Here is a 13,025-nt window from a genome sequence, read left to right on the forward strand (position 1 = left end):
AAAAAATAATATACAGGGTGTTCCATTTAAAAAAACGAAGAAAAATTATTTTATATTTTAGAAACTTTGGCATAGAATTTTGAACATCCTGTATGATTTACGATTTTCATATTTATAGCAAAGTAAGTACAAACCATCTAAAGTAAATACCTAAAATAGTTTTGATTTCAGAACAGTTCTTGTATTTTTAATAATTTTTTTAAGAAGGGCTGAAAAATAAATATTTTTGATTTATTTTTTAATATCTCTGACACTAATTGAAATTTATTTATTCGTATCTTAGGGTTATCTAAAGTGATCTGAAAGGAAGCCAAAATTGCAATAATATACAGGGTGTTCCATTTAAAAAAATCATCCAAGTCCACTCACACTTTTTTGAGCTACCCTATAGAAGTTAAAATATTTTCCTGAAATACATCCTGGTACATACTTTAGGTTTGCACTTAAATAAAATTCTCAAGTTTTTTATTCTAGGAGCTACAGATGCCCGACGCACTGTTGCCGGACCCTGTATAATATTATAATAGCTAAAAAGTGCCCGGTGGAGTAGAGGTACAGGCTCTCGTCTACCAATCTCAAGGTAGTGGGTTCGATTCCCACACCCGGCATTTCATCAGCCGACTATTTTTATTAAAATAAAAATAGTTTGGGTACCTAGGTCGACTCAGCCTTAAACGAGTACTTGGGATTCACAATCCTGAGGTAATAATAGGCGGTTGAAGCGTAGTGCTAGCCACATTACCTTCCTTTGTATACCGAACGGCTCTAGTATGGCAAGCTGTACCTTGCTACTCCCAAGGCGTCAAACGCTAGATGCGGGAGCTATTATTATTAATAATATTCAGCGGGAGCTATTATTATTATTAATATCAGTCACTTTCTGATCTCCTCCTATAGGCGTAAACCCAAACATGGCGACTACTATGATTGGTATTTCTGTGGACGTTCATACTCATTCTCTCTACATCTACATCTATTTTGCAAAGGCAGCATAATTACACAGAACTAATTATTTACTAATTATTGTTGTTCCAGGGCTCCAACAGCGGAAATGCTTGCCTACTTAGATTTCAGCGTTTCGACGACGGGTCTCCTCGCCGGCATCAAAATGTCTCACGCAGCTGTCACGAATTTGTGCAAGAGTATGAAGCTGGCTTGCGAACTCTACCCTAGCAGACACATAGCCCTATGTCTAGACCCGTATTGCGGCTTAGGATTTGCTTTATGGTGAATATATTAAACCGCAAATGATTGTCCATACTTAAACGTCTCTATCTTCTTTTCTCTAGGTGTTTAAGCAGTATATATTCAGGTCACCATTCCATTCTCATCCCGCCTTCTGAAGTGGAGGTGAACCCCTCGCTGTGGCTGTCCGCCGTGTCCCAGTACAAGGTGAGGGACACCTTCTGTTCCTACGGAGTGATGGAGATGTGCACGAAAGGACTGGGTTCGACAGTTAGTCAGCTGAAAAGCAGGGGAGTGAACTTGGCTTGCGTGAGGACGTGCGTGGTTGTGGCGGAGGAAAGGCCTAGGATCAACCTGACCACTAGTTTTTCAAAGTTATTTAGCGCTATAGGTAAGTAATATTTAAAAGAGCCATGCTTCTATTTTGTATTTTAACGCATTTATTTTTTTATATGTTTACTTTTAAAGTTTCGGTTTCAATAACCTAAGTTACGTTTTTATTAGTCCCTCTAATACAAAGTGATTTGAGTTTAAAACTGAACATATGGCACTTTTTCATATGTTCTCTTGTAAACCAATATTGATAATAATATCTATTCTAATACCAGTATTTATTTCTAATATGGATACTATAATTTTATTTTAAAACTGAACATATGGCATTACCTTACTTTTACTTTTAATAATATGTTCACTTCTAAACTAATTATACTTGTCAGTGCTGTCTCAGATATAGTTATATGGATACTTCTCATATACCGGGTGCGTCTCAAAAGTGGCTCACCCCTATAACTTTTTTATTTTTTCAGATAATAAAACGAGATTTGGTATATTAGTATATGACATAAATTAGGATTGATTGACGTATTCAATTGTTTTCGGTGACTTCCTGTTTCACCTGAAATGATTACAACTTTTGATTTTTAAATGGCACCCTCAGTATTTTTTTACTTTATTGGATAGAAAATGACATTCTCATATTCGAAAATGTCAAAAGTTGGCACATGATATTATGTCATTCTATTTAGAGTGTCATTTTCTATCAAATAAAACAACAAAACACCGAGGGTACCATTTAAAAATCAAAAGTTGTAGTCATTTCCGGTGTCTGTTAGTGTAATTTATGTCATATATTAATATACCAAATCTCGATTTTTTATCTGAAAAAATAAAAAAGTTATATGGGTGAGCCACTTTTGAGACGCACCCGGTATACACTTATTCATTTATTGTATAACTGAACATATGAAACATGTCACATTGCGTTACTTTTCATATGTTCACTTGTAAATAAATAATGATAAGATAATAATCTATATTCTAATACCAACACTTACTTCTAACATACTATGGTTTGATTTTAAAACTGAACATATGACATCACCTCATTTTTTGTATGTTCACTTTTTGAACTAAATATACTATCAATCTTATATTATTATGATTATGTTTCAAATCCGGTTCATTTTATAACAGAACATATAGAACATGTGAAATAACTTTACTTTTCATATGTTCACTTGTAAGTAAATATGAATAATAATCTATATCAACATTAGCTTATAGAATACTGAAAAAAAGTATTTGTATATGTTCATTTTTAAGTTATTTCTAAAGTACACATTTGATATTACCTTATTTTTCATATGTTTACTTTAATTAGGTATTGCTCTCTATTAGAGCTATTTTATAGTCAAGGTCCACTAAAATCGACATTTCTCACAGACTTGGCTTGAATTTTAAAAGAGAACATATGAAACCACTATATTTTTCATATGTTCACTGTATAAAATATGTATTGATAAACATCTAAGTTCTTCTAAACAATATTAACTTCTCATTTACAATGCCTTTATTTAAAATTGAACACGTGACATAACACACTACTTTACTTTTCATATGTTCCTGTTTAAAATAAGTATTACTCACAATTTTTACTCTATTATTATGACAGCTTCTCAAATACAGAGCCTTGTTGTTAAAGCTATGAAGAATGAAGAGTCGGCATAATATGACATTATTTTATTTTTCATATGTTCATTTTAGTTAAGCTTTTCCAATTATCTATTAGCTATTATATTGTCAAGGCCAATTAAAAGCGACATTCCTCATATACGTTCCTTTAATTTTAAAACAGAACATATGAAACCACTATATTTTTCATATGTTCACTGGATAAAGTAAGTCTTGATCATGTCTTGATAAACATCTAAGTTCTTGTAACTTCTCATTTACAGTGTCTTTATATACATTTCTTTAATTTTAAAACAGAACATATGAAACCACTATAGTTTTCATATGTTCACTGTATACAATAAATCTTAATAAACATCTAAGTTCTTGTAACTTCTCATTTACAGTGTCTTTATATACATTTCTTTAATTTTAAAACAGAACATATGAAACCACTATAGTTTTCATATGTTCACTGTATACAATAAATCTTAATAAACATCTAAGTTCTTGTAACTTCTCATTTACAGTGCCTTTATTTAAAACTGAACACATAACATAACACCACTTTAATTTTCATATGTTCCTGTTTAATATAAGTATTACTAACAATTTTCACTCCTTGCTTGAGCTTTGAAGAATGAACTATGAGCTATGAGCTAGCTTGCTATAAGCCTTGAACTATGAAGAGTTGACATAATATGACATATTATTTTTCATATGTTCATTTTTTGTAAGTTTAATTGATGTTATCTATACTGGTTTTATTTTAAACATGAACATAGGAAACATATGACTCTAAGTAAATTTTGCATATGTTCACATATCCTAAAAGTGTCCTAAATAAATAATTTGTTGCAGGTTTAAGTCCAAGGGCTGTATCCACATCGTTCGGGTGCAGGGTGAACGTAGCCATTTGTCTTCAAGGTGCTTCTAGTCCGGAACCTTCCACCGTCTACGTGGATTTAAGGGCATTAAGGAACGACAGGGTAACGCTGGTAGAGCGGGGAAGTCCCCACAGTTTGTGCCTGATGGAAAGCGGCAAACTGTTACCCGGAGTCAAAGTGATCATCGCCAATCCAGAATCAAAAGGTTCGTTAATCTATTTCACTAGTCCGAAAAAGTAGGAAAATAAACGTTCGGCATTTAACGTTTTATGTCAAACTGGCTAAGTATTTTTACACAAATGAAGAAGGAAATTAAAGATAAAGGATTATAGTATATCAGTATTGTAGAACATTTTTAGACAACTTCTTTATTTTTAAGATTTTGATGGTCAAACATCAACAAAATATTCCTAATGTTTGGACTGAATTTTCTCGAAAATATAGACATAATTTAAAATTCCGTTACAGTACGGAAATAGATTGAAGTTTTGTGATTACAGTGATATATAATTTATACAGTTTTGTAACAAATTGCTCGCTATTTTATGGCAAATACTGAAGCTCTGCAAACCCTAATCAAGTTTTAATCAAAGCACGTGTGTTTGGAACTTTAGGTTTGGCTTAACACGACCGGGTCGGGCTAAGCCTTAGACAGATTTCTGAAATATAATATACAGGGTGTTTCAAAACAAATGCGAAAAACTTCAGGGGGTGATTCCTTGTTCAAAATAAAGGGTAGTTTGCTTCATAAACGTTGGGTCAAAAGTCAACCATTAGGGAGATATTGCGGTACAAAGATGGCGGAAAAATAATGTTTTTATTTTTTTTATCTTGAAAACGAAAATAGATAGACTAATAAAATTTTATGGAAGCATTACTGTTGAAACACACTTTCTGGTAATTTTTTCACTTTTTTAAAATGAGTGGAAGGGGTTGAAATAAACTACCCCTATCATTCTTGTTAACGAAATTTAAAGAAAAATCTTACCAAACACATGCAGAAAAATTAATTTGGATAGTTTAGTTTGTTTAGAAACTTTTTTATCTCTTGTATTTTTTTGATAAAACTCACCGATTTGAAATTAAAAAATAAAATGTAAAGCATTACATGTCAGGACAAAAAAAATTTTCTGATAAAGAATCTAGTGGGCTGCTGTAATTTTTTTAGGAAAAAATCTAGTCTGCCGCTGTTACTTTTAGGATGTTCCTGATATTATTTTATTTGACATTACTCTACTGCAATACGTTATTATCTAGATGATTATTATTATCGTTATTATCACTAGATTCTTAATCTAAAAATGTTTTTTGTCCTGACATGTAATGCTTTACATTTTATTTTTTAATTTCAAATCGGTGAGTTTTATCAAAAAAACACAAGAGATAAAAAGTTTCTAGACAAACTAAACTATCCAAATTAAAGCATTTGCATGTGTTTGATAAGATTTTTCTTTAAATTTCGTTAACAAGAATGATAGGGGTAGTTTATTTCAACCCCTTCCACTCATTTTAAAAAAGTAAAAAAATTACCTGAAAGTGTGTTTTCATAACAGTAATGCTTCCATAAAATTTCATTAGTCTATCTCTTTTCGTTTTCAAGATAAAAAATAAAAACATTATTTTTCCGCCATCTTTGTACCGCGATATCTCCCTAATGGTTAACTTTTGACCCAACGTTTATAAAGCAAACTACCCTTTATTTTGAACAAGGAATCACCCCCTAAAGTTTTTCGCATTTGTTTTGAAACACCCTGTATATTTCCTTCGGCCACACACCCGCTTTCCCCGACCCCTGAGAGCGACCCGAACAGTACAGCGTAATAGACTCTTAAAGATAGTGTGGAAAATTATTGATATTAACGCTTAAGTTCTTCGTTTTTCCTTTCTAGGACAATGTGGCGATTCTCACCTGGGCGAAATCTGGGTACAGAGTGGTCACAACGCCAGTGGCTACTTCACGATCTACGGGGACGAACCGGAATTCGCGGACCATTTCAACGCGAGACTAGTCACGGGGAATACGGGAGAGGTGTATGCCCGCACGGGATATTTAGGCTTTTTAAGAAGGACGGAGGGCACTGAACGGTAAGTCTACAGATTTTTCACAGTTGAATTTATTTACTATAATTCAATATAGTAACTCTAGATCATAAATATACAGGGTGACCTTTACCGTTTTTCAAATAAATCCAAAATAACTAGTAGTGGGAACTATCGAATGAATACTATCGAAACATTCGATAGTTGCAATTCATTCGAATAATTCGATAGCTAGTAAGAAAACATTCGTTGAAAACTATTCGAATAAAAATTATCGAATAGATGCGTCATCTGCCATGAAATATTGTATTCTAGTAATTCGGCAGCAAAAACCATTCATTTATAAAATTCATTCATTTATGAAATTCATTTATTCGTCCGGATCGATTATAATAAAATATTAACTGGATTTTAGTTGTCGCCCGGCGACGTAGGTTTCTTTCCGAGAAACCCGACAGCGGTCGGTGGCAATGCTATGAAAGAAGGCGGCATCTTTGATTTTTTGTGGAGTAGATAAAGATAAGGGCACATTATTTTTTTTATTGAGGTGCTAGTATTTACACAAAAACTACATTATGAAGGGCGCTGTTGCCATATATTGGTATTAGTTGATATTAGCAAAGAATATTATTGTCTGGCTTTAGTTAGTTAGGGATAGTACGTCTATATATTTTGCATTTTTTTTATTAATATTCTGTTGTTACACTGCAATAATACTTGTTATTTTGGATGCAGGAAAATGATTTTTAATGCTTTTAAGCAAAGACTGGTTTAATAAATAATAACAGTAATAATTTGTTATACCTATTAACGACAAAATTTAAAATCATTTAATATAAACATTTTTTTTAAGTAGTGGCAAAATATAAACAACAAATTAGATGTCAAAATTGTTTATATTAGATCCTATTTAAAAATAATATAGACTCTAAATTTTTTGGCTAGGGTTGTTTTTTAAATAATAATAATTACAGAACTAATTTGTTATATTAACAACAAATTTTAAAATCATGAAATATCAACATTTATTAATTTTCTAAGCATGCAGTGTAATGGATGGAAAATATGAATAAAAAATTAGAAATCAAAATTATTTATATTAGGTGCTTTATATTACTATTTAAAAATAATATTATTTACTTTTACTGGCATTTACTTTAAAAAATAAATGAAATATTTCTTCGCAAAAAACTACATGTAAGAGAATTAGCATAAACAAAATACAAACATCGTTAACTTTTTTTAAAATTGGCACGTGTAAAACTTTCAATTTAATTTTCTCACCCCATAGTTTGAGTTCGATAACCCCCCATTTACTTAACCACATTACTTAAATATGATTATTAAGTTCAACTAATTCATATTATTAAAACATTTAAAATACAAATATCTATTTTTAAAATTAATTGTAAGTTCATCTCATATCTCTTAAAAATTGCTACTTCTCAAAATTTTCCATTAAAAAATAGACCATATATCATATAAAATTAAATAATTGAAAGATCGGGCTACGGAAAATCACAAAAATTTTCGGAAAAATGTTGACCACCTGCACACGCACACAATCGTCAATTAAAAAAAACTACTATTCTAGTATTTTAAATATTTTAATAAACGCAAAAATAGCACAGTATTTATACGGCGAAGTTATAAAAATTTGGAAGAACTAATAATGCACTGACGCACACAAAAATCAAACGGATACTAAATTTCATTTATCAAAAGCATTCGATAGTCGTGGCTCAACGATAACCGTTTAGTGGCACGGCGAGGTTGTCACGTGTGCTTTAGTATACAAATGAATGAATGATTTTATTCGAATAAAACCATTCGATAGTTGAAATCATTCATTCAGTAACCATTCGATAGTCCAATTCATTCGATAGTTCCCATCGCTAAAAATAATCGAGTTATTTTACTTTGAAAATTTTCAAAAAAAAATATTTTTTGCTAAAATTTTGAGAACCACAACAGCTTTTCTAGATTTTCTTTCTTGTAAATTTAATCTACTACCTATGATGCCATATTATCAACAAATTATATTTTTTAACTAAAAACTAAAAAAAAATCCAAATTTTCGTTTTTTTTTCGCGAAAAAAATCTCATTCGTGTTTCTGGGTCGAAATATACTACCCCTAAAAATATTTGCACTTTGCAACAGAACTCCAAACCAAACCTTCTTATCAACACTAATAACACTTAACTTCACCTTCTAACAGCACTTAAGGGACATAAACGGTCATTACTACCGCTTTCCAATTCGAAGTATTCTGATAAGTTTGTGATGATTATTTTACGGCTATTAAGCTATCTTCGCACGTACGCATATCGTACACTTCGCACTAAAAGAGGTTCTAAAAAAACAATGTTCGACTGCAAATTCTGCTGGTACACATTTTCTTCAAGTATCACAACACAATCACAAAAACTCAAATAAATGTGGAAATTTGACATTTTTTACAGTAGAGCTACCACCTGAATGGCCAGCGGGAAATTTAGATTCCAGTTAGTCAGCCCGGCGCCGAATATTTCATGCTTGGCACCAATGAGTTTAATCGCGCCCTTAAGTAAGGCCGAGCACCGAGTACATATTACTCGGTTAAAATTCTGGCCGAGCACCGAACTACTCGGTACTCGGTGCAGCCCTATCGCAGAGTCCGCAGCAAAGACTTCCTTGATAGGTTGAGCTTGTTTTCTTTAAAATGTATGGTAATTACAAAATGGCAGTATGACGGGATCCGACAAAATATTTACTTAAATCTATTTAAAAAAAAAAGATTCAAAAATACGCGAGTTTGCGACAAAATTAATATTTTATAGTTTTCATTATATTTTCGAAGTTTTTGGCATTGATTTTTGTTTTTGTAGCTAAAAAATCTCTATATTTTTCTTAAATTTAGCCCAATCTGTGCTTCAATGTTTTTTTTCAACATTGATATGAATTTTGATATTTATATTTCAGCAGTGGCTCGGAAGAGACGATCCTAAGTCAAAGCGACAACGAATCTGTTGGTTCTTCGCATCATTTGGTGCCCACGGACACTTCCGAACTACACGACGCTGTGTTCGTGGTGGGTGCTCTGGACGAAACCATAATGCTTAGAGGAATGAGGTACCATCCCATCGATATCGAAAATTCGGTTCTGCGATGCCATAAGAAAATAGCAGAATGGTGAGTATAGAGATTCCAACAATTTAAACTACTCGTATATTTAACAACATCAACACATTTAAACTATATCTAATAACAATAAAAATAAATAGCAATCCAAGACATGAGATTTTCCGACATATGTGGGGGTGAAAGATACTCTCGCATAACCGCTAACTACTTCTAATTCTTGTCTAGATTATACAGGCAATTTAAAAATAAGAACCTTTATTCTTCTGCAAAGATAAAAATCCATAGGCACTAAGTCCGGCGGCCTCGACGGCCAACGGCTAGAATCTTGGTTACCTATTCAATTATTCTAAAAATTGGCTGAAAAAATTTGCTGATAATTTCAGCGTTCTGAGGCGGTACCTCGTCTTGCTGGAAAAATATGTTTTCGAGTTCCATTAGGGGCAGATCATCAATCAGGGGTCCAAAACCTACTAGTTAAAAGTTGCAAACAAAATAACAAGTGTGTTATATTTTTGGAAATATAACACACTTGTTATATTTCAAACGTAACTCCGAAACGATAACAGATATCGATGTGCGGCTTCCACCGTCATGTTTTTGGCAAAGATTGAGCTACAGACACCGACATTAGTTTTCGTCTATCTCCTATAGAAAGGTGTGTTTCCCTTTAAAAGCGTCCAATTTGACCCACCCTGTACAGATCCGTCAATTTTATTTATTTTTTATCTTTTCTTATTACCATTTTTCCTTTTCTTTTTTCAGTGCCGTCTTCACGTGGACGAACCTCTTGGTAGTCGTGGTCGAACTCGACGGCAACGAAAGCGAAGCCCTAGACCTAGTACCGCTGGTAACCAACACGGTACTCGAAGAACACCACCTCATAGTCGGCGTGGTCGTCGTGGTGGACCCGGGCATCGTACCCATCAATTCCCGGGGCGAGAAGCAACGGATGCACCTGAGGGACGGTTTCTTAGCCGATCAGCTTGATCCCATATACGTGGCGTACAACATGTAACGAAAAGCTCACAATTTCTGTGCCAAGCACGGAAAGAAACGACTCAAACAGATGTCTGTGTAAAGGGGGCACTTTGTATAGACCGAAACTTTGGATTATGTAGATTGACTCACTGTTGTGTACTATTATGAAGCATTGGGTCACCCTGTATAGCGAGGAGTGTGCGGTCCAAGAAAAAAAAACATCATCGAAATAGGACATCATCTCCCTTGTTTTTCTCTATAACCTTACAAGGAAAAAAACACATTCACAAAGATTCTACTGCCCATTCAGTTGACTGTTTTTGATTTTTTTTACGTTGTAAGTAGTTGAAATTGCTAGCGAAATAAAACCCCAATAATGTAGATTTTTGTTACTGCAAGAATGTATAAACTGTATTTGTAACGACTGCAACCTTCTAGGAATATCGTTAAAAATCACAGATAAGTTTTTTTTGTAAAAAGTAACCCACTGATTTATGAATCCAGGGAGACAAATTTCTCATTAGTTCTTTACTTAAACACAAATTTCATTAAACAACAGAAACGTCTCTTCTATTCAGACACTAAGATATAAAAAGCAATAAAATGAGAACAATTTAAAAACTTCTTAACAAATATAACTGTTATGAGAACACATTAATAAAATTTAAACAGATATAACTGTTAATGAGAACACTTTAAATGCTTGCTAACTGATATAACTGTTAATGAGAACACTTTAAATACTTGTTAACTGGTACAACTATCAATGAGAACACTTTAAATACTTTTTCACAAGTATAACTGTTGATGAGAACACTTAATAATTTTTGACAAATATATTAACTGTTAATTAGAAAAGGTTCAATACTTTTTAACATAAATAGCTGTTAACGAAAACACCAAATCCTTGTCAAGAGGTAATGAAAAAAGGTTTAAAAACATTTTATTGATATAACTGTTAATAAGAGCACATTAAAAACGTTTAAACAGATATAACTATTAATAAGAACACTTTAACTGCTTGCTAACAGATATAACTGTTAATGAGAACACTTTAAATACTTGTTAACTGGTACAACTATCAATGAGAACACTTTAAATACTTTTTCACAAGTATAACTGTTGATGAGAACACTTAATAATTTTTGACAAATATATTAACTGTTAATTAGAAAACGTTCAATACTTTTTAACATAAATAGCTGTTAATGAAAACACTAAATCCTTGTCATGTATAACTGTTAATGAAAAAAGGTTTAAAAACATTTTACTGATATAACTGTTAATAAGAACCACATTAAAACGTTTAAACAGGTATAACTGTTAATGAGAACACTTTAAACGCTTGCTAACAGATATAACTATTAATGAGAACACTTTAAATGCTTTTTCACGAGTATAACTACTGTTGATGAGAACACTTAATAATTTTTTTAACAAATATAACTGTTAATTAGAAAAGGTTTAATACTTTTTAACATAAATAGCTGTTAACGAAAACACTAAATCCTTGTCAAGAGGTATAACTGTTAATGAAAAAAGGTTTAAAAACACTTAACTGATATAATTGTTAATGAGAAAAAAATTAATACTTTTTAGCATAAATAGCTGCTAATGAGAACACTTTATATCCTTTTTAAGAGGTATGAAAAAAATTTAATACTTTTTAAAAGATATAACTGTTAGTGAGAACACTTCGTATATTTTAACAGTTATAAATCTATAAATAAAAACACTTTAAATAGGTTTCTTACACATATAATTCATGAGCATACTTTAAATATTTTCTAGCTGTTAAAAAGTATTTAAAGTGTTCTGATTTATAGTTTTAACTGTTAAAATATATTTCAACTGTTCTAGTTTTAGTTGATTTTTATATTTTAACATGTTTTGTCTTTTAATCGCTGTTCATGATCATGTTCTGTCGGAGATTAAGAAGTGTATTAAATTACTGGTGCAAATTTGTGTTCTAGAAAAGAACCAATGAGAAATTATATTGTAATTTTTATATTATGTTGTAGATGTAATATTGCTAGAAGATTGTGGTATGAACCGGCCACAGAAATCTAGACATTGCTTGTATTTGTAATGTTTAATATTATCTGGTTCAAAAAGCACAAAGACACACAGTGAATGATTTAAATTAGGCCAGAATTGAAACAATAAAAAAATATACAGGGTGTAGAAAATATTTCGGTTTTATTTAACCAAGTTTCGTCTTATATTATTTCATTTACCTATGATATCTTACTATTTTGAAAATATAGTTTTTCAACAACTACGTGGAACGCACTACGCAAAGTTAAGCGACGTTAGGCTAGGTGAACTTTTGGACGGGCGATCGTCTAAAATACGTTTATAAATATTTTTTTTCAACTCTGGTCAATTCTAACCTAATTTATTCGACTCTACAATAGTTTCAGCACAACAAACATTCCTTCTTAAACTACATAACCTCTAAATAGTGTTTTTTCGTTTGTTAAAAGCACTTTTTTGTTCATATAGATCGAGTCTAAGCGAGCAATATCTATCCAGTTAAACAAATAGGTTCTAAAACGGATAAAATATATGTATATGTTTATCCTATCCACCTCTGCCATATTTATTTTAATACGTGTATACCGAAAAAATTGTTAATGTTTTATAGTTTCGCACTATTAAGACTATATATTACTCTCTATCATCCGATTGGTTGTTTTAACGCATGTGTATTGCGAGGAAAAAAAACGTTTTTTTTTTTTGCGGTTGATGTAGAAGTTTTGTATATATAAATAAATGTATTATTTCTCTTTAGTTTTAACGAAAAACAAAAAAAAATAATAGGAAAATTTATTGGAATAATGAAAAAGAAAGTGTGT

The 13,025-nt window shown here is 31.7% G+C and overlaps 1 protein-coding gene across 7 annotated transcripts in view; it reads left to right on the forward strand.

Moving 5' to 3' along the window:
• The window catches only part of LOC115875213 (disco-interacting protein 2), a 253,941-nt gene extending 241,302 nt beyond the window's left edge, over positions 1-12,639 (forward strand). For 5 of the 7 annotated variants that reach the window (XM_030890620.1, XM_030890615.1, XM_030890617.1 and 2 more), the window contains 6 exons: positions 1,036-1,227; positions 1,290-1,576; positions 4,000-4,230; positions 5,915-6,110; positions 9,028-9,237; positions 9,952-12,639. In XM_030890620.1, coding sequence (XP_030746480.1) covers positions 1,036-1,227; positions 1,290-1,576; positions 4,000-4,230; positions 5,915-6,110; positions 9,028-9,237; positions 9,952-10,204 — 1,369 coding nt within the window. In that variant the 3' untranslated portion in view covers positions 10,205-12,639. The remainder of the gene's footprint in view (positions 1-1,035; positions 1,228-1,289; positions 1,577-3,999; positions 4,231-5,914; positions 6,111-9,027; positions 9,238-9,951) is intronic. The other 2 variants (XM_030890616.1, XM_030890618.1) reach the window with 1 other exon arrangement.
• Positions 12,640-13,025: the final 386 nt, after the last annotated feature.

This window comes from Sitophilus oryzae, unplaced genomic scaffold, assembly GCF_002938485.1.
Source record: "Sitophilus oryzae breed Bouriz unplaced genomic scaffold, Soryzae_2.0 scaffold_1356_pilon_pilon, whole genome shotgun sequence".
NCBI lineage: Eukaryota > Metazoa > Arthropoda > Insecta > Coleoptera > Curculionidae > Sitophilus > Sitophilus oryzae.